The 26,245-nt window shown below is 53.2% G+C and overlaps 2 protein-coding genes across 3 annotated transcripts; both read right to left on the bottom strand.

The window, feature by feature from the left end:
* Positions 1-2,297: 2,297 nt before the first annotated feature.
* ZG16B (zymogen granule protein 16B) lies at positions 2,298-4,498 on the bottom strand. Of its 2 annotated transcripts, none has more exons than XM_045820907.1 (4): positions 4,445-4,498; positions 4,271-4,353; positions 3,944-4,049; positions 2,298-2,762 (listed from the first exon to the last, which is right to left on the bottom strand). In XM_045820907.1, the coding sequence occupies exons 2-4, from the start codon at positions 4,323-4,325 to the stop codon at positions 2,423-2,425; spliced, it is 501 nt and encodes a 166-aa protein (XP_045676863.1). In that variant the 5' UTR covers positions 4,326-4,353; positions 4,445-4,498; the 3' UTR covers positions 2,298-2,422. The 2 variants fall into 2 exon arrangements, with proteins under 2 accessions (XP_045676863.1, XP_045676864.1); XM_045820908.1 differs by having other exon boundaries at positions 4,441-4,461.
* Positions 4,499-12,592: 8,094 nt separating this feature from the next.
* LOC123807125 (testisin-like) lies at positions 12,593-26,245 on the bottom strand. The gene is made up of 8 exons (XM_045820673.1): positions 26,130-26,245; positions 24,826-24,956; positions 16,982-17,116; positions 16,853-16,882; positions 16,362-16,527; positions 15,420-15,703; positions 13,125-13,279; positions 12,593-12,850 (listed from the first exon to the last, which is right to left on the bottom strand). Exons 1-8 carry the CDS (start codon positions 26,243-26,245, stop codon positions 12,593-12,595), a joined length of 1,275 nt encoding a protein of 424 aa, XP_045676629.1.

Here is a 26,245-nt window from a genome sequence, read left to right as displayed (position 1 = left end):
TGGGTTTGCTGCGGGAACCATGGAGGAATTCCTGAGAACCGGTTCACAAAAAAGAATTGGGCGACTGACTGTACTTCACAATTACTCTGACCTGGTGCCATCGTCTGCTCCTCACCCCTCCTCTTCCTTCCCTTCCTCTTCCTTTCCCACTGTCCTCTCCCTGCCCCTCTCATCCTGTCCGACCCCTATCACAAGGTAATGACTGCTATGCAGGCTTTTCAAGTCAACATTGTCCCATTTCTGACCATCCTTGTTGCCGCTCCAGGGGTTATTAGGGAGCAGCGTCCCCCTCCCCCTCCACTTGCAGTTGTCAGCCCTGAGGAAGGTAAGCCCCTGTGAAAGAGGTGAAGAATCCCTGTAGTTTTGAAAACAGGTTTCCCTTTTTGCAAGCCAAGGACAAGAAATTAATTTTGCAGCAGCACTGGCCCTCAAGCATGGCAGAGCAGGATGAAGGTGGGGGAAGCCGCTTCTCCCTGACCTAGGAAGACCTGGGGCTCCTGCAGAGCTACCTCAGATACACTTGTCAAAATTTTCTTATGCATATTCTATAAATGCCCATGCTTTTATTATTGACACATTAAAAGACAAGTCTGAAAACACCATAATTTTGAAGTAGTGATGAGTGTATGTATAGTTCAAGATATCTGGGACAAATGTAATTAATATGACAAGGTCCCGGGCACTATGGATGAGGTGAACAAGGTCATTTTCCTACTTGAAGGAAAAACAAAATTTCAGTGAAAGACAATAAGGAGGTACCATATTTTCAGACTATAAGGCTCACTTTCCATCCCAAATTGGGGGGGGGGTATGGAGGTGTGTCTTATCATCTGAACGTAGTTACCTGGCTAGTAAATGTAGTTTACATTTACATTGGTCAAAATATTTTGTTATTTATGTTATTAAATATTTTACCACATTTTTTGCCTCAAAATTTTTCCCTTATTTTCTTCCTCTAAAACCTAGGTGCATCTTATGGTCTGGTGCATCTTATAGCCCTAAAAATACAGTATTTTTTTCCTTATCCAAGTTCATGGATTCCCTGAATTTTCCCCACAGACTCTAGGTTAAGAACCACAAAGTGGCTCTCAACCAGCATTTAAAATAAAATCAAAGCAGAGAAAAAAGGCATGTCAGGTACATCTCACACAGGGAGATGAGAATCAGTTGGGAAATCTTTGCTGGTCTGTGGTTCTGAGCCCAGAGCTTGCAGCCAGACCCACTTGAGTTGGACCCTTTTCTGCCACGAACGGCTGGGCGACCAAGATCAAGCCCCTGTGTTCTCTGTGCCTCAGAGGTTTCCTTTGCAAATGGTGATAATGGGAGTCTGTCCTCACAGGCTGCTGTGAGCAGGGAGTTCTGGTGGGACGGGGCCTGGCACTTGGCATGATCGTTGTTTGGCTGTTGCAGTTCGATAGATGTGTGTGTGCTCTGTGTCGCAACATAAAATGTGTTTCTTCCTGTGGATCAGGGTCCGAAGTGTTTGGAAGCCTCATCCCTGGAGGATCCTGGAACTCAGACCTTGGCAAGAACTCACATGGGACCCAAGGCTTGGGAAAGAGGATAGGAAGAATATGCAAGGTCTGGGGTCTGCATCAGTTTCCCGTTGCTGTTATACTAATTTACCGAACTTCAAGGAACACTGTTCTTTTCAAGTTCTGGCTCTCCCCTTTGCCTATGTTGATGTCTGTGCCTGGAATGACCTCCTCCCCCTGTTTCCACAGTCCTCACTCAGTCTTTAGGACTTAGCTCAGACATTGCCTCCTCCAGGAAGGCTTCCATGAAGCACCCTGCCACCCCACCTCTGGGAAAGTGCCTGTGCAGGAAGCCCTGCATGTATCCCCATCAACACAGATGCCACAACCAACTGCTACCATCTGGTCTGCTTCTGCAGTCATCCTGCATGGGGTGCCCTTCAGCAGAACACCTGGACTCTTCTTTACACCCCCAGAGGTCAGGAGAACCCGGCTTGGGTGAAATCTTGGCAAATGTGTGCAGAGTGAGTGAATGAGTGTCTTCCCCAAGGCCCCTTGCTCGCTCAGAGAAACCTGGAACTGAGCCCGGGCCAGCAGAGGCCAGCTAGCTGGGCTGGGGTGGGGGCAGCATCCTTGGAGCCCAGAATCCTCAACAATTGTGAGGTCGGCCCCAGGTCAGTCCTGCATCCTCAGGGAATGGGGTGTCAGATGCCCCTCTTGCCTCACTCTGCAGCTGCATTTATTGAGTTCAATCCAGAGGCCAGATCCCCCACAATCTCAGAGGGCATCAGTCACACCCAAGAACCACCCCTGGACGCACTGTTTCTGCAGAAGCTTTATTGATTGGATTCTGATTCAGTGCCTGACGTGGCTATTCTGGTGCCACCACCAGTCTGATGACCTCAGCAGGGTGATCCACACCCCCATCCCTGAGGGTCCAGGAGCACTCATGACGGTGTGCTTTGTGGCGCTACAGTGGGCATCGGTACTCGAGGATCACCCCAATGAAAACCGATGCTCTTGATGCCGAGGAGCCCATACTGGCCGAAGATTCCCGTGACCACCTCTCCAAGCTGGTCAGGGTAGACCACGAAGCTTTGACCATCTTCCTTCCCAAAAGTGGCCCAGCGCCCGAAGTCGGTGTATATGATCAGATGCCGGAGGTAAATCTTATGCGAGCCGTATACCCCTACAATGTGTTCACCCGGGAACAGGATGAATTCCTGGACATTCCCACCTGAGACACCAAATGCTTCACTCCAGGAGGATCCATATCTCACCTGGATACTGAGAGAAAGTGGGAGATTCGAACACTCTGGATCCAGGCTGACTCACAGTTCTCCAGGTCCTCTATCCCCCCCACCCACTCCTCCCCTCAGCCACCGGCCGGGAGAGTGGCCCTGTCACTGCGGCACAAGCCCTTGCACACAGGGCTTGGGGTTCCCGAGCCAGACACGCTGGTCTCAAAGCCTGTACTGCCGCTTTTGGGAGTGGTCTTGGGCTTGTTACCCAGCCTCTCCAGGCCGCAGTTTCTTCACTTGCAGAGTGGGAGATTATTGGAAGCAGGCACTGAGCTCATGCGTAAAGAGAGCTCTGTGCGGTGCACAGTCCCCATGGCCCTGAAGAGGTACCAGCTGTGGTCCCTGCTCAGACCGAGAGAGCTGCTCTCTAGCCAAGCTTGGCTGTTCTGAGTCCAATTCACGCCAACAGATCAGGTTGCAGGCCTGAGACGCAGGTGACCTCACACTCACCTGGGGGGGAATTCCACTAGCTTTGCTCACCTGAGCTCACCTGTGTCCTTCCTCCCACCTTGGTGCCTGTCTCAGAGTCTCCTGCTCCATTGCCCCCTGCCCATGCTATGTCCCCTTTGGTACCGGCCGCTTTGCCCTATTTCCCCTCCCTGGTCCCGGTCCAGGGGCTCCTTTAAGTACAGATCAAAGGCTTCCCCCGGCTCTGAGCAAGGACTCCGCCCGACCATTAGGGAAATGGCCCTGGGCTTTCTGCCTCTACACACTTCTGGCCGCTTGTGTTCAAGCAGTGGTCCACTCTGACCCTCACTTCCCTTCCTCCGTGACCCTAACCTTCTCCCTAGTTTTTCCATCAGGCATTCTCAGACTGAAAGGCTGTTTTTGATGAGTTGAGTTTGGGTTGAAAGGAGAAAGTAGGGAGAAACATCATCTATTCTCTTCTTTAGATCAACCTGGAAAGCAGTGTCTGGACTTCCAGGTAGAGACAGGAAGAAGCGGGCAGCTGTGTAGGAGAGGAGGCAGCTTTGGGAAGGAAGCGGATGGAAAGGTGGTGGCTGGCGGCTCCCTGACTCCAGGGACTCAGTGGGCCTCAGAGAGCCAGCAGGAACCCAGTTAAGATGTTGGAGAAGAGTTGCTAAGCCCCCCTCCCCAAGTCCCCAAGACTGTGTGTGGCATGAGTTAGGACACAGTGATAGAGCTCCATGCCCTGCTCCTACTCACCTCTTAAATATGCCTATAAAACTTTTAGACACCCGAATCCCAGTTATATCATTTTCATAGTCTGGAGAGGTACTGAAATTCCAGCCTCCTCCATTCCCAAACATCTCTAGATGGACGAAAAGATGAGTTAGGGGAGAGAAAAAAATATCATGATAATATGTAGGTTATCTTTGAGCAGAACTGGACAAAGCCCCGTCAGGCAGATGGGGCAGTTGTGGGACAGGAGTTAACTAGGGCTGGGCCCAGACCCTGGGTGACCTTGTTGGAGGAGGTGAGGGTAGCCACCAGGGGGAAGGGCCGGGGGGAGGCAGACCCCGCCAGACTTACGCCCTGCCCAGCAGGTGGTGCTCCAGAGGACGGCAAGCGTCAGCCACAGCAGCATGATTTCTGGCTGGTGAGTCCCGAGGCTCCTGGAGAGAGGGGACAGGCCACTGGGCTCTCAGAGAGGGGCCTGGCCTGATCTTGCCAGGCCCCATCCATGGGAGGGCAGCACTGACCTACCTGGCCAGAAAAGTCTTGTCACCCAATGCTGACCCCCTCCACCCGGCCTTTTATACCCTCCCGGGCCCTGTGGGCCCCCATCCAGAAGGAAGGAGCAGAAGCCACCACGGGGGCAGAAGAAGGAGCTGGTCGGTGAGGGCTCTTCCTGGGGGAATCCCCAGAGCCATCCTGGGGGAGGCTCCCGGACGTGCTCTTTGTTGCCTTGGCCTCTGGTCCTGTGCAAACAAAGCAGGACTGTGACAGGAATTTTACTGTTGTCGCTGAGTCTCTCTTCTCAGCACCTGTACTAGATCTTGACCTTGAAGGTGGGGAGAGTTTGCTGACAGCTCTTCCCAGGATAGCCAGACAGGTTGCAGCCACACAGGGGCTGCAGGTCGAAGGCCCACAGAGGGCCCGTGGGGCCCAGGGCTCCTGCCTTGTGCACAGCTGGGTGCAGGACTTCAATGAGGTCTGGGTGGAGCCTGGTGTCCCCTGAGCTCTCAGGAGCCCAGGTCGAGTTCCCCGCAAACCCTCAGAGAGCCAGAGTGGATGACCCAGGTCTGTGTGTCTGGTGCAAGGTGGAAGAGGTACTCCAGGCACTGGGCTCCCTAGGGTCTGTCACTTGGAATATGCCTGTGCTTTTTCGTCTGTGCCAAGTCTGGGAGCATCTGGGGATGGACCAGCCTTAATGGGATGTGGGGCACCCAATGGCATAGGTGCCATGACAGGAGGCACAGAGGACTGGGGACAGGTGAGACTCCAGGCCAATCCTTCTGAGGGTGCCTGAGGCTAGGCCAAGGGGTCACACTGTATCTGGAGGTAACAGGGTCTCCTTAAGGTTCTGGGGCCCCTGCTGGTGCCACAAGTCCAGGCTTTGAGTGAGGCGCTGGAGTAAGGCTGTCCACAGGGCCTCCTGACTCTTTTTTTTTTTTTAAGAATTTTATTTATTTATTTTCAGAGAGGGATGGGAGGGAGAAAGAGAGAGAGAAAGAGAGAGAGAGAAACATCAATGTGCGGTTGCTGGGGGTCATGGCCTGCAACCCAGGCATATACCCTAACTGGGAGTCGAACCTGTGACACTTTGGTTCGCAGCCCGCGCTCAATCCACTGAGCTATGCCAGCCAGGGCCCTCCTGACTCTTTTGAAAGAGCCAGGGGTCACAGTCATCAAGAGAGGTAGGGGCTGCCTGTGGGCCTGGGTGCTGGGGCCAAGTCAGGTCCAAATCCTGTCTTCTGTTCTTACTCGTCACGTGATTTGGGGAGGTTATGTCATCTCTGTGCACCTCCATTGTTTCATCTGATACATGTGAGTAACAGTAGAAGCTGCTCACTGGGTGTTATAGGAAATTCAACAAGATGCTTCTCCAGCCGAACGCCTGAATGCCAAAGACTTTACGCCACGTGGGCAGGTGTACAAGGTTTTGCTTTGCGACTTCCTTCGAAATCAGCAGATTAGAAACAGCAGACTTGTACTTCTAGAGGAGAGCAGTTAAATAAATGACGGTGTCACCTATGCAGTGGAGAACTGCACCGGTATGGAGAGCGGAGCACTCCTGCTGCATTGACTTGTTGCCCGAGGACACAGGCTGGGGGAGTCTCGAGGGTTCAGAAGGCCCCCACTTGGTCACACGGAAAAACAGACCGGCCTCGTGTGTGCGCAGACAGACTTGCTCTGGGAGTGCTGGCTCACTGGGCGCTGAAAACATGGGTTTCACTGGGATGACAGTCGGGGAGGGCTGGGGGGTGGGGTGGAGGCCCTGTTCAGCTGGCACCTCGGTCCCAACACCAGGGTCCTAGGACAGGTGTCAGCCACTGTGGCCTGTAGCTGAATCTGGCCGTCTGCCTGTTTCTGCACAGCCTGTAAGCTAGGAACACTTTTTACATCTTTACATGGTTAGAAAAAATTCACAAGAAGAATAGCATCTTGTGACACATGGACATTCTAAGAAATTTCAGTGCCATCACCCGTCAATGGAGTGCCATCAGCACACAGCCCCGCCCACTCATTTGCGTGTAGTTGGGGCCACTTTCAACCACGGGCATGGCTGAGTCCTTGTGACAAAGACTTTCAGATTTAGCAAACCTAGGCACGGCCCTTCACCCACAAATTCTGTGGACCCTGGGGATCCCTGTGTTTCCTTCTCTGGAGCAGTCACATCCCTGTCCTTGGTACTGACCACACGAGGTTTCGGGGAGCAGAGGGGGGTTCCATTTAACAACCACCCGTTCCGGGAAGCCAGAGCAGAGAGGTGCTCTGTCCTGGAAACTGTGCCCTTTCCTCTGCCCTGGACTGGTCTCCCCCAAGAGGATCCCTGGGGCTCAGGCCCTCGCACACCAGGCCCCAGGCACCTCCTGCTAGAAGGAGGCAGAAGAAGTCCGAGAGCTCACAGGCACAGCTCTGGTGGCAGAGGCCAGAGGCCTCCCGAAGGGGCTTGTGTCCCAGCCCCAGGGAACTCTTGGGAGTTCTGATGCCGGCTCAGGTGTCTTCTTCCCAGCTCCAGGCGGCAGGGTTGGCGCCCAGAGGAGGGTCTATCTGGGCCCAGGAAGCACTACCTGGGGTGGCAGTTGGAGGAAGAGACAGTTTCTGGCCTGAACAAAGAGGGAGTAACAGAAGCTGCTTGAAAGCGCACACAAGGCGCATTTTCGCAGAGCCACGAGTGTTGTTATGACAGATGTGTGTGCGTGCACACGCACTCACGCGGATGCACCCTACACACACACAGTCTTGCCCATTACTCCTATGCTTAGGAGCTTGCACACGCCCCGCCCACGCATGCCTACGCTTGTGCATACCTGTGTAGGTGGCCCTGATCCTGGAGAAAACCCACCCCCTTGTCTCCCCTGGCCCAGTGCTGGCTCTGAGTCTGAGAAAGACTCAGCACAGGCCCTTTGTCCCGCAGGATCAGGGCTCCCCAAGGGGAGATTTACCGGGAGTTTACAAGTCCAGGCTCCCTGTGTGGGCGTGCCCCAGCACTCCCTCTGCTGGGAGCCCAGAACAATGGGGCTTCTCCTAACCGGGCTGGCTTCCGGGTCTCCTGCCTTCTAAGTGTGAGGGCTTAAACAACAGGCTGTATCCCACCTGAGGTCTCCATAACCCCCACCCCCACCTGCCTCTGTGTTTCCAGAGGCTTCACTACATCATCTCCTTGTCGTTTGCTAGAGTTCGGAGGTGCCTTGGAGAAACGGCCTCTGCCCCGACCCACACCCCAGCCACCTTCCATTTGCCTGTCCTCGAATCTGCCTTTCCAAACAGATTTCTGGGCCAATGTTCAAACAAAACTATGGTTATTTCCAGACGATAGGGTTTAGGACATTTTTCCTACTTTTTTCTCTATTCTTTTTAGTATTGCTTCAATTTTTTTACAAGACTGTATCAATTTTACAAGAACAGTGTAATTACTCTTTTAAAAACTGAAATGCTCCCTGGCTGGACTGCTCGGTTGGTTGGAGTGCCATCCCACACCCCGAAAGTTTGTGGGTTTGATTCCTGGTCAAGGCACATACCTAGGTTTCAGGTTTGACCCCAGTTGGAGTGTGTATGAGAGCCAAACAATCGCTTTCTCTCTCACATTCATGTTTCTCTGTCTCTCTTTCTCTCTCTCTTCAATAAACGTATCCTTGGGTGAGGATTAAAAAACCTGAAATGCAGTTTTTAATCTACAAGTTCACAGAGGATATAGAAGTGGAAGTCCTCAGTGTCGGGAACACTTTGGGAAATGGGGCTCTCTTCCTCTGCTGGGGGAGTGTGCTGGGGACCTTCTCATGGCTGAAAAACCTTAAAAACTTGAAGCCTCTATGAGTTAAGCATTACACCCATATAAAAGTTATCCTAAGGACTGGTTAGAAAGATGTGCCAAGATTTATAAACAACGATTTGCATGGAGTTATTGTTTTTAATGATATTTTCAACAACCCAAATGTCTAACACTAAGAGATGGCTTACAAGATTGGTTCTGGTGATTTTCAAAACTACTTCTTATGCTCCTTTCTAACCAGAATGCAGTACTTTTATAATTACCAGATGATAAAAGTACTGCAGATTTAGAACTTTTATAGTTACTTTTACTTTATAAAGAAGTCTGATTCTGAAATGACAGAACCATTTCTCCCGCTCTCTCTCTCTCTCTGTTTCTCCCTCTCTCAACTGATTCTAGAGAGAGAGGAAGGGAGGAAGAGAGAGAAGGAGAGAAACACTGACGTGAGAGAGAAACATCAATCAGTTGCCTCTTGCATGTGCCCTGATTGGAGGCTGAACCCACAACCCAGGCATGTGCCCTGACTGGTAGTGGAACCTGCAACCTTTTGGTCTTTAGGACGTCGCCCAACCAACTGAGACACCCTGGCAGGACTCTCCCATCATCTTAAACAGTTGTCCAGGGCAGCTGCATGATCAGACTGAGAAAGACAGGGTGAGCGCAAACTCTTCTTCAAGTTAAATACTATCTACTTCTCACATTAAAAGGAAAACAAGCCTCTTTTGCAAGTAGATGATCTGGGTATAGGCCTTTGGGCCTAGTCATAGACTCAGAAAGGGAAAGACCTCCGGGAGGTGGAGAAAAAGGGAGACACTAGTGAAGAAGGACTCTGAACAGCAAGGCTGCTCAGCCTGGAGACTGAGAATGTGAGTGATGGGAACCAGGAGGCAGGCGGGCAGGGTCATCACGATATAGATTGGAAAAAAGCATTGCTTCAGTCGCCTTAAGTTCCCTGCATTTTTGCATACTTGCTTTATTTAGTAAACATCCTATGAGGACCCAGGACTCCGTTCCACTTCCTTACCTGGACATGAGCGCCAGACTCTTGGCGGTGCAGCCTCTGCTCACTAGCGCCCCCTCCTGTTGATTGGGGTACATGACAGGGACAGGTGCTGAGAGGGATGCGATTTTTACCGTAGGAGAATCCACCTGAGAAGATGGAGGATGTCTGATCCAGGGTTCTACAAGAAAGAGGGACCAAGGAAGTCGCCAAGATCCAGCTTGGCCCTGGAGACCATGGGGTGGCATCTCACAAGTCCGTTATGAACTTCCTCCAAAACCAGGGTTTCGTGGTGAAGTAAGTTTGTGGAATATTTCCTCTTACAGATTCCTGATGCACTGTAGTATATTAGAGTCTCCAGAAAGTCCCGCAAGAAAACAACCAATTTAACTTTTTCAAAAGTCTATGATCATAGAGTTCTTTTACAAATAAAGTCCACTAATATATCTCGGAAATAACATTCCATGAAACATGGAACTTGGAAATAATGTTCCATTGAAACCACTGCCAAAGAGGATCCATGGGCGAGGGGCGGGGGCTGGGCTGTCCCAGGATCAGCCTGGAGAGCGGGGAGTAGGATGGTCCGCAGTCTTGGCGCTGTGTTCACGCGGGGCCGCAGGGGCTGCGAGCTCTCCTCCTCCTCGCACAGCCCTGCCGGTTGGGCTCAGACCACCGTAACGACGATAGCATCTCTTGCACGCACAGTGCTCACTCTGTGCCGGTAGAGATCTAAGCGTGCACTTGATGTATTAACTCAGTTCTTTCTCACAACAGTCTACAGGGTGGGTACACATTTTTGGATGTGGAAAAATAAGTTGAACTCTCATTCATCACTAGTGGAAACACAAAATTGGTACAGCCACTTTGGAAGACAGATGTGTCTCCAAGGCTGCTATACAGTTTGGGACATGTCTAAATCCTAATAATGCCCACAGGGCCACCCACCGGGTCTTCTTATAGCCCGAGAGAGCTGTTTCTTCCGATAAGATCCCCAGAGTAAAAAGGGATGGACTCACTTGTCTCTGAGGTTCCCCAGAGGCAGATGCTGAGAGGGATCAGATGTGAAGGAGGGAGGACCATGGTAGGGTGGGGATGGCGGGACAGCTGGCTGCAGCCCACTTCTCCTTTTGGGGGGGGCGGAGGTGAACAATGGAAGGGTCCAGGGAATTGCACCTGGATCAGGAAGTGGCTAGGCCCAGGGCAGCATGGTCTCCATTCTCTTTGCACCAGGTGGTGCCTCCTGTTCTGGCTCTGTCCCCAGGAGCTCATCATCGGTGTTTCCCTGGGAACTTCCTCCCGGGGCCGGCAGGGGTTGCTGTCCAAAATTGCAGAGCAGCCTCAGAGGGGCAGAGCCCTGTGCTCCCAGGTGTGTGGAAACTGCCCCCGACCAGGATGGTCAGGAGAGATGAGGCCTTCAGAGGTGATCATGGACTTTGTCCAGGGGCACCCCAGGAGTCCTCCTATAGCCAGAAGCAGCCCCCCTGCCCTGTACTGCTCAGCAGAGGAGCCCAGAGAACCCACCCACCCAGGTCATCTCCCCTTTCCCAGTTAGGTCAGCCCTGTGGCCAGCCTGCCCTAGGAACCTGGAGGAAAGGTAGGTATGAATATTTCTTGATTTGGTTCCTTTATTTGTGGGCTGGCTGATGCCCCAATGAGGAGGTGGTGTTGCTGCAGGCAGGCCAACAGGTCCAGATCTGTCCAGGTCACTCTGGAGCCATGAGCTCCAGGAAGAGGGAATTACATTTCCCACCCCACCTTCACAGCAAGGCCTGCATTGGACCTGGGGCACCCCCACCCCCCAGGTAGGGGAGTGTAGTCCCCCAGGACCACTGGGCAGGTGAAGATTCCCATTCTGACACACCAGGGAGTTGTGTGTTGTCAGGCGGATGCCACTACGGGGCCCGCTTTCTGCACCCTTCTCCTGTCCTCCAGTTCCCTGTGAACCCAAGCCCTCTCCCATTTCTACTTCAGGTTGGTCCCTGTTGCCCAGTGGGTGTGACGAGAGCTCTCCCAGACAGGCTGGGCCAGCCTGGCCGTTTCATGGCTGGAAGCTGGAGGATGTACTGTGTCATTTGGACCTTGAGTCTGTTGCATAGTCCTGACTCCCTCACTGCCAGCGTTTCTGATTGTCCTTTTCCTTGCAATTTACTGTTAACGCTATTTCTTGAGTCTATTCCATGTCACAGCCTGAAGCTGGTGACTTACTGTTCTGATTGCTTTCTGGTCATGCCACACTGTCACCTTTAATCTCTTTTCAGGCCCTCCCTCCCCCATAGGTTTCACTGTTTTTGTATTCGGAATCTTCAATTTTCTGAGTTTTCACACTGGACTTGCAGGAATGCAGGCTTACGTAATGTATTTCTTTCCTATTGCTGCTGTAGCACATCACCCCACATTTAGTGGCCTAAAACATAAGTTTACTGTCTTACAGTTTGTGGGCTAGAATTCTGCCAAGTATTTCACTGAGCTAAAGTGAAGGCGTCAGCGGGGTTGCATTCCCTTCTGGAGGCTCTAGAGAGCGCAGTGCCTCACCGTCTTCGGCTCCTAGAGGCCTCCTTCAGTCCTTGGCTGGTGGCCCTTCCTCTGTGTTCAAAGACAGCAATGGTGGGCTGTGTCCTTGTCGTACACATTACCCAGACTTCCCCTCTGACTCCTCCTTCCAGTTTTAAGGACACTTGTGATTACATGGGACTCACCCGGATAATCCAGGAAAACCTCTCTATCTCATGTCCTTGATTCAGTCACGCTGACAGAATCCCCTGGGGATCAGGAGCACCACACCCAGTGTCCTTGTCTTCCAGGGCCACCACGCTGGGGCACACTCCCTGCGGTTTCTCAGAGGGCCCCAGAGGGACTTTCTGGTACCCACATGGTAACCTCCTCTTTCAGGCAAATGTCACTGGGTTCTTCTCTCTCTGCCTTGGTTTCCCCGCTCCTGACTGGGGCTTCTTGGTATCACCTCACAAATAAACCACCTGCACCCCAGTCCTACTCCCAGGTCAGCCTCTTGGGGACCACAGTAAGACCAGAGCACTGGTACCTGTGTGATGGGGCCGCCAGCATGAGCACTGAGGGGCCAGGGGCATTTCTGCCACAGCACCCCCACTCCAGTCTTCCTAGTCCCCAGGGCCCCTGGTGCTACTACTGTCCTTCATAAATTATCTTTCTGATTGAACTAACCTGAGAGGGTCCTGTTGTTTGCAACCCAAACCTGTAATAGTACAAATGGGTGCAGAGAGATTTAGGAGTTTAGGACGGGTCTTGGAGTGGAAGGGACACAGGTGACCATGAGGTGTCCAGGCAGCCACCTGAATTCATAGAATGTTCTACGAGGCACTCAGTAGAACATGCACACGTGTTTATTCGAAACAGGACAGGAAGGGACTGGGTCTGAGGCAGCAGATGGCCCTGACTCTCACGAGCTCTGTTGGACTCTGAAGGGCTGCAGGAATGGGGTGCTCCAGAGGAGGGGGAGGCACAGGAGCAGCAGCCAGGGGTCTGGCCTGTGAATGCTGCTGCGGGCAATCAGCGTCCGCATCCATTCGAAGTGCGAACTGACGTTGGTGTAGACACCGGGCCGGTTGGGCCTACCACAGCCCACTCCCCAGCTCACGATTCCAACCTGATACCACAGCCCTTTCCTCTCGCAGGCCAAGGGTCCACCTGAGTCACCCTGGGGAGCAGAATGGGTGAGCAGGGCCCGGGGCAGGGCAGAGAGGCTAGGAGAGCAGGAAAGGCTATGGAACTGGGCAGACTGGGTGCAAATCCTACCCCTCCCCCCAGGAAGTGACCAAGTTTCTGCATCTGCAAAGCAGGGCTATAGTCTGTATCCCCTCCACCGGGTTGCCACGAGGACCAAATGATATAGGGGACTCTCAGGTCTGGGGCCGAGCTGGCGAGAGCCTAGGACCCAGAAGGCCTTGGCTGGGGTGGGGAGGGACACTCACAAAGCAGGAGTCCTTGCCGCCTTGAGGGTCACCGGCGCAAACCATGTCTCCCCAGATGTTATAGCGGAAAGAAGACTGTGAGAAGAGGTAGTTACACATGGTGGTGTTTATGATGCCGACCTGCACTTCCTGGAGGATGTAGGGAGACGGCAGCTCTACGTGGGAGTTGAGGGAACAGAGAAAAAATAGCATCTTGAGCCTCTCCTCTGCCATCTGGTTGGGAGGAAGGACTTAGGTTATGGGGTGGGGGTGGGGGATTGTAGGGGGACGGGGGAGTAGAGGAGAGGGGGAGCCGAATCCCGGGGGTACCCAGAGTGCCTTGATGAGTCTGCTCTAGCCCGGCACCCAGCACCTCATGGGTGATAAGCGATATCACAGAAGGACCCAACGTCTGGACAGGCTGTTACAGCTCCTGCCTAAAGCCCCGTTTCCCTGCGTGCAGCAGGCAGATGACAGCCCCTGCCAGAGCCCGCAGAGAAGGGCTAGCGCGGCCAGGATGGTTTAGGATCACTGCATTTCAGGACCGGAGCCAAGAGCTTTCCTGTCACTCTTGGCGCTCCACAGCACCCCCGGGAGGCAGCTCAATCGTGACTGACTTTCAAGTAAGGAAAGGTGCACCCAGGAAATGCCAGAGCCTGACATGAACCCAGGTCTATCCAAGTCCGAAGTCCCAGCCAGGACCACCACTTCGTCCCGCAGAGGATGGGGACCACGACGACACCAAAAGCTGCTATGTCGGTGGAGTCTCCTGTCTGCCGGCAACGCTGCTCAACCCTGTGTATGAACGCTTGCAGACCTCAGAACCACACTGTGAGGTGGGAACTGCTATTACTCCACTTTACAGGTGAGGAAGCTGAGACACAATTAGATGAAGTGCTTGCTGAAGGTTTTCCAGCTAGCATATGGTAGAGCTTAGGTTTACACCAGGCAGGGGGGCTCCAGAAGTCACCAGCCACCTGTGAGGATGAGGGTGACCACCGGTCAGCCTTGGGCTAGGGAGGGAGGGAGCAGAGTCTGCCTGCTGGGCCTCCCGGCTCACACCTGCGCAGCCCTTCGGGCCCGGGAGGTCTGCAGCAGGGGCATTTTATTCAGCCCCTTCCGGGGGGAAGGAAAGGACACCAGCTCTGGAGGGAGACAGGTCTAGTGTCGACTTCTCTGTCCCCCTGCCAGTTCCGGATGTGTGACCACCACAAGAGCACATCACTCTCGGGACCGGTGAACCCTGGCTTCTTCACTGAGTCCTGCAGCCATGGGCAGTTTGCACACCCTTGTCAGCTTCCTCATCTGTAAAGTTGGTGTAAAACTGTTCCCAGCTTCCTGTGCAGGTAAGCTCCTGTAGGCAGAGGGTCCCTGCTCACTCCTGAGTTCCAAGAGCCTAGAACAGTGCTGGGCACAGCGTGCAGAGGGCAGCTCCCTCTGCTACTGCTACAGTTGTTAGGGGTGAGGCAGGAACGGGCCAGGCAAGGCAGCCGTGTAAGGGGCAGTCCAGGTGGGAGGTCTGTGCCTCCCCCAACCCCCGGGCACCTCACAGGAGGCTGTACCGGGTGGTTTCAGGGAATTCATGGTGAGAGATAAGCAGGTGGCAACTAATGCTGCCTCAAGGACCTCCTGCAGAGCCCAGGGTGGAGAATGGCTTGAAATTTTGAGGACAGAGAAATGGGCCCAGCTCCCCAGGAGAGCAGGCCAACAGGGGTAGGTAAGGAAGGTGTGGAGGAGCCAGAGTGGGGAGGTCGGATGGCTGGGGGAGAGGTGAGCACTAGGCTGAGACCTCTCTGACAGGCTCCCCCCGCCCTTTGCACCTCTGAGGCTGGGAGCACAGCCTGGGCCACGCCGACCGACCTCTCCCCACTGGGTGCTGGCTCACAGTCTCGAGGGTAGAGGGAACTGAGCACGGAAAGTCCTGCCCTGCCTTGACCGGTGTGGCTCAGTTGGTTGGAGCATCATCCCATCCGAAAGGTTTCGGGTTCAATTCTCAGTCAGGGCACATGGTGAGGTTGCGGGTTCAGTCTCCAGTTGAGGCATGTATGAGAAGCAACTGATTGACGTTTCTCTCATATCCATGTTTCTCTCCCGCTCTCCAGCATGTCTTCAGGTAAGGATTCAAAAAATGTCTCCAGAAAGTCCTACCCTTTCAGGGCGAGCAGGAGGGAGAAGAGGACACCGAGCAGGCCCTGGAGGGTACCCAGCTGTGCACAGACTAGGGCTGGGGCTGTTGGACTGATGCAGCTGGAACAGGGGTGGAGGGTCACACTCGTGCTCCCCTGCCCCAGACCCACCGCCCGTCCCCAGCCTCACCCTGATCTTCTTGGATGTCCCCCCAGCCGGTCACCCAGCAGTCAGACCGGTTCTGGAAGTCGACGGAAGAGGCCAGGACACAGATGGGCTGGATGTACTTGTTGTAGGTGACAGCGGAGGACAGCCTCAGCATGGCAATGTCGTAGGCTGAAGCCCCCAGGTACTTGGGACTGAAAATGATCTCTTCCACCCCGTAACGGTTGTAGTAGGCCTGCAGGTTCCAGATGGACGGCATGGCAGACAGCTCACCAAACTGGACTGTCCACTCATAGGGGTCATTGTTCCTGGCAGAGAGGGGAGAGCAGTCCAGAGGCCTTGTTGGAGGGTGAGCCGCCCGAGCACAGCCGGGGTCTGCTCCCCAGGGTGTGGAGAGCCAGAGAGGCTGCAGCTGAAGACCCAGACCATGGGCATTTGGGGGTGGGGTAAGGCAAGAGGGTGCTTTCCCTCTGTGGTCTAATCTGGCCAGTCACTCAGCCAACCTGTCACCTCTCAGGGCTGTCTTTAAAAATAAGAAGCAGAGGCACAGGGGCCAAAGAGGGACACTCAGCAGGGCAGGGTCAAAACAGCTGCAGGGGCTACTGCTGCCCCCGGCGGGGCTCTGCCCAACACACACCCACCTCAGCCCATTCCTCCCGCCTGCGGCTCATCTCCCCTGGGAGGCGGGGTGAGAAAGGTGAAGGCTAGTTGTGCCATTTACTGAGAAGAGAACAGGAAAGAGAAAAGAGCAAAACACACAAATATGCATGCATGGGAGTGTGCTAGAAGACTCTTCTGGAGAAAACTGAACAATGTTCCTTGCAGGAGCACATGGGGAACTCCCATGGGTGTGACCAGCTGCCGCGGGGCCTGGGACTCAGGAGAGCACCAGCGCAACGTTGGTGTACAAAATGCGTCATGCAGACCCAGGGTCGCTGTTCAGCGGACAGCCACCCCCGGACTCACTTTTCAAAGCAGTGCGCTGCGGAGAGCACCCAGCGCCGGTTGAGCAGGCTCCCTCCGCAGGTGTGGGAACCCCACAGGCGTAGGCTGCCCTGCCACGGCCAGCGCCCACGATCTGCGTCCTTTCCGCCCACCACACGTGACCCGATGGCCCGTTGGCCACACGGCCCTGGGATGGACAGACCGACATAGGGCTGAGCTGCAGGAGACACACCTATCTGCCCACCCTCCCCACCTGGGACCTCGAAGGAAAAGGAGTTGCCCAGGAAGCTGCGTGCATCTCGGGGTCAGGCAGTGGAGGAAGAAAAGACGTTGGGGACCCTCCCAACATGGTCTGCAAGCGTCCGCCCCTCCCCCCACCGGGGGCGCATCAGTTACATGTGAGTAACGACGAGTTCTCGAAACCTGGGGCGAGAGAAATGAAAAGATGAGTTGTCCTTTGCACGCTAGCCCAGGTGTACTGAGCAGGCAAGCTAGCGTCTTGGGCGCCTTACCTGGAAACAGCACGTCCTGATCCTGCCACCCTGCGGGGGAGAGGAGAAGATGAGCTCCCCTCAGTCTCCATGGGCCCCATCCTGCCCCCATCACCCCTAGGTCAGCCGTCACCTCCAGCCTGAGCTCACCCAGCATCTCGAGTTCCACTGGCACCAACAGCTGCACCAGCAGCAGCGCCGCGACTGGAGCGCCCATGGCCTCCTCTCCCTGTGCTCGGCGCCCCCTCTGCTTCTGCCTGCCCCAGGGCGGGGCTGGGGCGCCCCCTGGGGAGGACAAGAACCCTGGCCGCCATCTTCTCCTAGCTTGACCTCTCTGGGTCCAAGGGCTTCTGGGAATATCGGACCTCACAGCAACCCCAGCTTTGAGTTTCTCCTGGGGCTGGGTCCACAGCTACACCCTTGATATGACCCTGGAACCAGTGCACCCAAACAATCTTTCTCTTGTCTGCAACCCTGGGATCCTGACATGCCCCCTTTTCTACCCACTCCTCCTTCTAAGAAGGAATGAGGACCTGGCCCACAGCCAGAACTCCCGTGAAAGCACTCTAACAAGTCCCCACTGAGTGCCCATCCGGGGCTAGGACTGTTCTGCGGACCTAAAAAGGGAAGATCCCTCACAAGATTTCCTTTGGGAAATGATGGTCTTGGGCCTTGCCCCTACCTGAGGAGGCAGCCGTGCTAGTCCTGGCCTGACCAGGCTGCCCCCTGGTGGCTGGCCTCAGCCCCTCTTATCCTCATCCCCTGGATTAAATCTCAAAAGTTGAAACATCTTTCAAGTTTTTACTTTCCAGGGGTTCTGGGGGAAAGGAAATCGCCCAAGTGGGAGAGACAGATACCACTAGGTTGTCCATCCCAGTGTCTCTGTGACCAGGGACTTTCTGAATGGGGATCCCAGGAAAGCTGTGCCTGCTTGGTGGCTCTGTGTATCCTGAACCCCACCAGGGATGTGGAATCCACAAGGATGAGTTACCCAGCATTGGCTTCTGGGAGTCCCTCCAAACAGGGACTCTCATCAACAGCTGCACTAGCAGCATGCCCCAACCAGAGAGCCCATGGACCCCGAGGAAGGGGTTGTGAAGGGCGGACGGCCCTTGGCATGCTGATGGGGAGAAGGAGGTGAGAGCCGGTGAAGGACATGACCACTCCACTCAGTCATGGATGGGAGAGTCTGGCTTAGATTGAGGGGTTGGGGGTGTCCTGGGACAGAGGCTGAAGCTCCCACTTGGTGGATCTCAACCTGCCCTTTCCTCCTCCTTTCTTGTCTGCCCTGTGAAGTGATCCACAGGGACCGGCTCACAAATCCCCTTCACCTCTGCTTGGGGTCCCAGCCCTGTGCTCCGTCCTCCAGCCAGTTCCCAGGTTTCCCTGGAGAGATGAGTTAGAAAAAGAGAGAGACAGATGGAGAGCAAGCTCAGCCTGGCCCGAGCCTTTGTCGTTCATGTCCAACGTGATATGGATTTACTGCCAGCCCTAGCCACCACTCCAGGACACCAAGGTCTTCCCATGACACTCAGATTGAACTTCCCCTAGACCTGCTCAGGACCCTGGGATTGACCACTGGTTCTGAGCCCAGAATCTCCTAGATGTGTCGCTCTGCTACACATCTAGGAGATTTCTTTTGAGAAATCAGCTGACAGTCTTATGGGAACTCCTTTGTAGGTAACTGTCTCTTTTTGTCTCACTGCTTTTAAGATTCTCTCCTTATCTTTAAGGAGTCTAGGGACAGAGCTTCTGGGGAGAGTGGACTCAAACAAGCCCTGCGGCTTGCAGACCTCATTTTTCCTGACTGAAAAATGGAGATAATAGCCTTGACTGGTGTGGCTCAGTTAGTTAAGCGTCGTCCCACAAAGCTGAAGGTCACCAGTCCAATTCCTGGTCATGGCACGTGCCTGGGTTGTGGGTTTGGTCTCTAGTCTGGGTGCATACAAGAGGCAACTGATTGATGTTTCTCTCTCACATCAATGTTTCTCTCTCTCTCTTTTTCCCTCCCTTCCCCTCTATCCAAAACTAAATAAATAAAATATTTCTTTTTTATTTTAAGTAGATTTTATTGATTACACTTAAACAGTTGTCCCATTTCTTTCTTCCCTTTCTCCTCCTCCAGCCTACACCCCCACTCCCACCAGCGTGCCTCGTCCCCGCCTTACTTCATGTCCATGAGTCGTACATATAAGTTCTTTGGCTTCCCCATTTAATACATTATTCTTAACCTCCCTCTGTCTATTTTGTACCTACCATTTATGCTTCTTATTCCCTGTACCTTTTCCCCATTCTCCTCTCTCCCCCTCCCTGCTGATAACCTTCCATGGGATCTCCATCTCTGTGATTCTGTTCCTGTTCTAGTTGTTTGCTTAGTTTGTTTGTTTTTTTTATAAGTTCAATTGTTGATAGTTGTGAGTTTGTTGTCATTTTACTGTTCCTAGTTTTCATCTTCTTCTTTTTCTAAGTCCCTTTAACATTTCATATAATAAGGGCTTGATGATGATGAACTCCTTTTTTGTTTTAAAGATTTTATTTATTTATTTTAGAGAGAGGGTACGGGGAGGGAAGAGAGGGAGAGAAACATCAATGTGTGATTGCCTCTCACTTGCCCCCTACCAGGGACCTGGCCTGCAACCCAAGCATGTGGCCTGACTGGGAATTGAACTGGTGACCCTTTCATTCGCATGCTGGCACTCAACCCACTGAGCCACAACAGCCAGAGTGACAATGAACTCCTTTAACTTGACTTTACTGGGAGGTACTTTATCTGTCCTTCTATTCTAAGTGATAGATTTACTGGGTAGAGTGATATTGGATATAGGTCCTTGCCTTTCATGACTTTGAATACTTTTTTCCAGCCCCTTCTTGCCTGCAAGATTTCTTTTGAGAAATCAGCTGACAGTCTTATGGGAACTCCTTTGTAGGTAACTGTCTCTTTTTGTCTCGCTGCTTTTAAGATTCTCTCCTTATCTTTAATCTTGGCTAATGCAATTATGATGTGTCTTGGTGTGTTTCTTCTTGGATCCAACTTGTTTGGGACTCTGAGCTTCCTGGACTTCCTGGAAGTCTATTTCCTTTGCCAGATTGGGGAAGTTCTCCTTCATTATTTTTTCAAATAAGGTTTCAGTTTCTTGCTCTTCCTCTTCTCCTTCTGGCACCCCTATGATTTGGATGTTGGAACATTTAAAGTTGTCCCAAAGGTTCCTAAGCCTTTCCTCATTTTTTTGAATTCTCATTTCTTCATTCTGTTCTGATTGAATGCTTATTTCTTCCTTCTGCTCCAAATCATTGATTTGAGTACCAGTTTCCTTCCCTTCACTGTTGGTTCCCTGTATATTTTTATTTATTTCACTTTTCATAGCCTTCACTTCTTCTTCTATTTTGCATTTGTATTCAGTCATTTCTGTGAGCATCCTGATTACTAGTGTTTTGAACTGTGCATCTGAGAGGTTGGCTATCTCTTTGTCACTTAGTTCTTTTTCTAGAGTTTTGTTCTGTTCTTTCACTTGGGCTATATTTCTTTGTTTTGGTGCACCTGTTATGTTGTAAGTGGTGGAGCCTTAGGTGTTCACCAGAGCGGGTGACCCATGTCTCTGCTTTGTGGTACTGTATGTGGGGGAGGGGTCAGAGAGGGAACAATGTTACTGTCTCGGCTTTCACCTCACTTTCTGTCACTTCCCCCAGCTACCAACAAGCCAATTGGGCCCTTCTGGTGCTGATTCCCAGGTGGGTGAGTTTGTATATAATCTAGGACCCTGCGGGTCTCTCCAACAAACTCTCCTGTGAGGCTGGGAGTTTCCTCTGCCACTGTATCCCCAACAGATTTTTACAGCCATTGGTTTTAAGTCTTTATTTCCCTTCACTGGAACCCTGGGTTGCATGGTCTGTCTCATTCCCCAGTTATTCCTCCCTGTTTATCTGCACTCAAATGTGGGACCACCCAGCCCACCAGCTGCCACCTTGCCCACCCAGTCCATCACCTTGCCTCGCATTCTTTCCTCCCCGGCTGCCCATCTCCACTCCTTCTACTGGTCTGGATGAATGTTTCTTCTTTAACTCCTTGGTTGTCAGGCTTCCACACAGTTCAACTTTTTGGCAGTTCTGGCTCTTTTTCATTTGTAAATTTGTTGTCCTTCTTTTGGATGTGTGAGGAAGCAAAGTGTACCTTGGTGGGATGTCCCAAATCTTTATTTATTTTTTCTTTTTTAAAAGATGTTATTTATTTATTTTTAGAGAGAGGAGAAAGGAAGGAGAAAGATAAGGAGAGAAACATCAATGTGTGGTTGCCTTTCATATGCCCCCTACTGGGGACCTGGCCTGCAACCCAGGCATGTGCCCTGACTGGGAATCGAAGTGGTGACCCCTTGGTTGACAGGCCCATGCTCACTCTACTGAGCTATGCCAGCCAGGGCCCAAATATTTCTTTTTTAAATGGAGATAATGGTAATGTGCACCTCTCAGGGCTGCTGGGAGATCCTTTCACACACACCGTTCCAGCCCCTGAGGCATGAGGAGGATGCCTGCTGGACGTGTGGCCCTCTGCCAGATCATCTTTATTACCTTTCAGACACACTTGCCTGCAAAGGGACTGGTCCAGCACTGGGGGCTGGAAACCTCAGTTCCAAGAGTCCCAGAAACCCCAAAAGGAACCCCTGAGCCTGGGTGCATGCTGGGACTCAGCCTTGGATGCTGGGCTAGAAGCAGGGAACACTAGGCTGTGTCCCTGGGAGTGGGGTGTTCCCCAGGCTGGCGGGGAGGGTGAGATGGCAGGTCAGTGCCTGTGAGGAATACATGGGAGATCTGAAGAGGGAGAGATGTGGGGGTATTAGAGTGGGGGGCTTTCCAAGGGGAATAGGCCAGAGAAGTTCCCTGGGGGACAAAGGATTCAGTGGATGGTGAAAGGCAGCTTTCTGGGAGGCCTTGGGGAGAGGTCCCTGTGAGAAGCTGCATACTGCATTCTGGCATGGGGTAGACAGAGGGCATGGGTTTGAAATGTGGGGGCTGAGGTCTCAGGGCTGAGCTGCATATTTAGGCAATCCCCAGGGAGATGGGGCTGTCTCCATTGGCCCCAGAAACAACAATAGGCAGTGAAAAAGATCCCAGCAAGGCTTGGAGAGAATCTTCTGTCATCTGGGGCAGAGCTCTGGACTGTGCTGAGAACCCATGTGGTGTACTCACCAAAATTGGTGTAAGCGCCTGGCCTCTCTGGGAGGCCACAGTCAGACCCCAAGCTCACTACCTCTGCCTGGGTCCACAGACCGAGGGGTCTCCGGAGTCACCCTGGAGAGAAAGAAGAAGCCCAGAAGGGTAGGGCAGGAGGTCTGGACTGCCCAGGCCCAGCTGCCTTCCTTACACAGGAGGAAATTAAGGCTCACAGGACTCTCTCCAGGCCCACCAACCTTCCTTTAGAACTGCTGGCCAGGTCTAGTGGACAGAGCATCAGTGGCTCGGATGTTTCTGGAAGGCAGCAGGGTTGGCTGGTTTGGGAATTAGAGATGAAATCTCTGGGAGGAGGGACAAGCAATGCGATGGGAACACTGTATTTTCTGTATAACACTGGTTTTCAGAATAGGGCCTCGGAAGGTTACTCCTGCATTACTAAAAGCACTGTCGGCTTCATTTTGATGAAAAGTCTGATTGAGATGAAGCAACACTAAGAGGCGATGGGAGATAAAGTGTGTTTTGCTTATAAAAAGATAAGGAGCGACAAGACCAACCCAGTTCAGAAGTGACCAGCTCCTTAGGAAAATCATTTCAATGTCTCCAAGTGTTATTTTCTGGAAAGAAAAAAGAAACTTCTGGCCCGAAAGGAAAACCTTTAGGGGGAGAGATATGTCACAATTTGCTTCAGCACACTCACAGATATTCTGTGTTCTGATAATATTTATATGATATTTGAAAGGGAGACAGGGTTCAGAAATATTTCTTTCCCTTTTTGAATTGACACTTTTATTTTTTTAAAAATGTTGCCCTCATCTTGGGGTCGCCAAAGCCGGTGCTTGCGTACCCCTCAGGCATCCTTCTGGCCACTCTGAAAACCAGCACACAGCGTGTCCTCCAGGCTGACGGGGACCTGGCTGGGGGTGACAGGATTTTCACTATAGGGGGTGTCTCAGGTCTGGGTGTTAATGAGGGGCAGCTGAAGCTCCTTCTAGGTGAAGGGTGCAGGTAGCGTTGGGGTGGGGAGCAGAGAGCAGAATTAGGGGGAACACGATGGCCTGTGGTGCTTGGCTGGCATGCCCACTCTTCGATGGACCAATGGCAAGAAGTCATTTCTGTGTGCTGCTCCTCCGCCCCCCAAGGAACAGGAACCTGTGTTTCTGCTCAGAAAACCCTGGTGCGCGTGCCAGGGTGACCAGGTGAGCCAGGTGCCCTCTTCCTCCCCAAAGCGGGGTCTCCACTCAGAGGTGTGGTGGGCCCCTTGCCTTCCCCCTCAGTGCCCAGGCAGGGGAGTGGGATGGGCACACAGCCGGGGGCCAGGCAAGAGCTGAGACCTGGTTTCAGAGCCTGGCTCTGTCTGTGGACTGTGGTCGAGTCATTTCTACCAAATGACCTTAATCTTCTTGGCTTTCCAAGGGTAGGGTCAAAAGTGGGTTAAATAGTGCCCCTCAAAGTTTCATGTCCACCTGGAACCTCAGAATGTGACCTTATCTGGAAATAGAGGCTTCACAGATATATTAGTTAGAATGAGGTCAGACTGGATTAGGCTGAGAGTACCCTTATAACGGACAGGAGAGGAGACACAGGGAGACACACACGGAGATGGCCCCGTGAAGACAGAGGCCGAGAGCAGAGACATGCAGCCACCAAGCAAGGAGCCACCAGAGCCACCAGAAGCGGGAAGAGGCAGGAAGGAGCCTCCCCTAAAGCTTCCAAAGGGAGGCCCGGCAACCCCTTGATTTCAGATCTCTGGCCTCAAGAACTGGGAGAGAATGAATGCCTGGTTTCGTTTTCATTTCTTACGATTTTATTTATTTATTTTTGGAGAGAGAGGAAGGGAAGGAGAAAGAGAGGGAGAGAAACATGGATGTGTGAGAGAAATATCGATCCGTTGCCTCTCTCATGCCCCCACCCGGAGGCCTGGACCACAGCCCTGGCCTGTGCCCCGACTGGAATCAAACCCGTGGGTTTCTGGGATGACACCCAACCCACTAAGCCACACCAATCAGGACAAATTCCTGTTGTTTTAAGCCACTCGGTCTGTGGCCATTTGTTACGGTACCCCCAGGACACTAATCTGCGGTGATATTGCAAACATAACGGTGACCATGACATGACGATGACCACAACGGTGATAGTTGCTGAGAAATGTTAAGAACTCACTCTTGCTCAGCCCTGCTAGAAATGCCTAAAATGCATCATTCCATGTAACCCTCACATGGACCCCATGAGGGTCAAATCTCTGCTTGCTGGAGGAGGAAACCACGGCCAGCGAGGCTGGTGGAGGTCACTCAGCTAGGGTGAGCCCAGGCGGGCAGGCTTTGACCCAACCCCACGTGGACAGGGGTGGTGGGTGAATTCTGCAAACATGTAGATGGCGCAGGCACTAGCCCATCAGAATAGTCTGGGCCCAGGTTGGGCCCACAACCCAGAGCCCTCTGCTGGGCCTGGCATCTGTCCTTCGATTATTGGGTGCTGGGAGGATGGGTTGGGGAGCCTAAAGTGGGGCCTGGGGTGGTGGGCTGCTTCTGCACTGGCTAGGGCCATGCCACGGAGTGCGGGTTCCATGTGTGCCTTGAGTGGGGGTGGTGGCAGGGGCAGCTGGCTCTAGGGAGCATGTCAGGACAAGCCTCCACTGAGTCACGCCCCACCACAACGCTGACACCTGTTCTGGGCATCCTTATGGAGATTCGTGTTGATGTTCCCCCAGACAGTGACCCAGCTCCAGGTGCCATGACCCAGCGGGTCTGGGTTTTGGGGAGGCAGACTGGGAGGATGAGGTCACGGAAGGTGACTGGGGAGGTCAGCTGCACTAGGGTGATGTCCCTCACTGCTGTGCACCTCCACATGGCTCGGGTGGGTGATGAACTGGGACACGATTAGAAGTTCCCCAGGCTTATCAGCCCCAGGGTAGGAGGAGATGGTGCTCAGCAGCACAGAACAGGCAGACAGCAGCTGGTTCCTAGGGCCAGAAATCCAGGGTGTTTTGAGACCATGCCCATGTTCCATGGGCGAGGGCTAAGGACAATCTTGATCTGAGTCATAACATTACAAATGGATATTTTTTGTGAGCTGAGCTCATGCCAGCAGCAACAATGTTTAATCCACAAGTGACCCTGCAAGGTGCCCAGTTCTGTTTGGTGGGAGGTGAAGCCACCTGTCCAAACGCTGCCCAGATGGTAAGCAGTGGGCTCGAGGCCTTGGATTTTCAAGGGACATCGTGCTGTGGGAGCTTTTGGTTTCTGAGAAATGAATACTTTCTTGGGAGGGCCAGTGCTGAGTGCCGATGCCTTCTCCCCAGCTGTCTTTCCAGTGCCCAGCCTGGGGACCGGGGGAATCCTCTGTAGATAAGTGAGACCTTAGGTGGACACAGCCCTGGCCCGACTCCTGCCCAGGCTCATGTTCAGATGGGGAAGGGAGCGCGTCGGGGCGGGGTTAAGCACAGGTCCCAGCTGGTCCTGGCTCAGATTCTCACTGGTCGAACCGGAGGGCTGCAGTCAGCACCGGTCCTTGGTGGTCACAGAGCCCCCACACACATGCTGTCGGTACTCCCTCAGGCTGGCCTGCCAGGGCCTGCTGGGCATCCTGACCCAATATGATGTGGGTGGGCGTCCACATGCTGCAGGGCGAGGCAGCGGGCTAGATTAAACGAGGTCCCCTCTGCACTCCCCTCACCCTACAGACCCACACTCATTTATCCCTGCCCCTTGTGAGCTGACAACTTGTCCCCTCTGATGCAGGACCCTCTCTTTACCGGAAAACTTTTGACCCTGGGGGAAGGTGCACAGCAGCCGAGTTGGGGGAGGTGGGACCTAGGGACCTGGACTGCTCAGCCCAGCTTGGTGGGGAGAAGGAAGGTCAGGCCAGATGTGCCGGGGCTCTTGGGGAGGCTCTGAGTGCAGCACAGTGCACACGATACAAAATGCGCCTGGCAGTGGGATTTTGGTGGAAGCCATGAAGGCTCTGGGTCTGGGGGAGTGGATACCAGCCCCCAATATCTGGGTTTCTTAGAGGACCTGCCCAAGTACAGAGTTATCGGGGTGGGGTTGGGATTATAGACCACTCTTTATCTGTCCCCGAAATCCAGGCTTTCTCTCCTTCAGTGCTTTTCTACCCATCCCAGTATTTGTCCTACCCGAGGCCAGGTTTATTGCTCTGGCATTTGTTGGGGAGAGGCTGAATGGAGAGCTTTGGGGTTTCCTTGAGGATGTGCAAGAGGAAGAACTGGATGGCCATGAGGGCCAGCTGCAT

Source organism: Phyllostomus hastatus, unplaced genomic scaffold (genome assembly GCF_019186645.2).
Source record: "Phyllostomus hastatus isolate PE091 unplaced genomic scaffold, TTU_PhHast_1.1 phas_scaffold_442, whole genome shotgun sequence".
NCBI classification, from domain to species: domain Eukaryota; kingdom Metazoa; phylum Chordata; class Mammalia; order Chiroptera; family Phyllostomidae; genus Phyllostomus; species Phyllostomus hastatus.
The sequence above is the reverse complement of the archived record's forward strand: the minus strand, read 5'-3'. Positions and strand labels throughout refer to the sequence as shown.

Bases quoted from the DNA above. Each gene is read 5' to 3' on its own strand.
- ZG16B (XM_045820907.1), bottom strand. From the start codon at position 4,325: ATGCTGCTGTGGCTGACGCTTGCCGTCCTCTGGAGCACCACCTGCTGG. The intron at 4,050-4,270 runs GTAAGTCTGGCG...TCGTCCATCTAG, and splicing joins CACCACCTGCTGGGCAGGGC to AGATGTTTGGGAATGGAGGA. The intron at 2,763-3,943 runs GTGAGTAGGAGC...ACTTTCTCTCAG, and splicing joins TTTATAGGCATATTTAAGAG to TATCCAGGTGAGATATGGAT.
- LOC123807125 (XM_045820673.1), bottom strand. From the start codon at position 26,245: ATGCAGCTGGCCCTCATGGCCATCCAGTTCTTCCTCTTGCACATCCTC. The intron at 16,883-16,981 runs GTGAGCTCAGGC...TCTCCCCCGCAG, and splicing joins AGTGGAACTCGAGATGCTGG to GGTGGCAGGATCAGGACGTG. The intron at 13,280-15,419 runs GTGAGGCTGGGG...ACTCCCACGTAG, and splicing joins GGACATCCAAGAAGATCAGG to AGCTGCCGTCTCCCTACATC.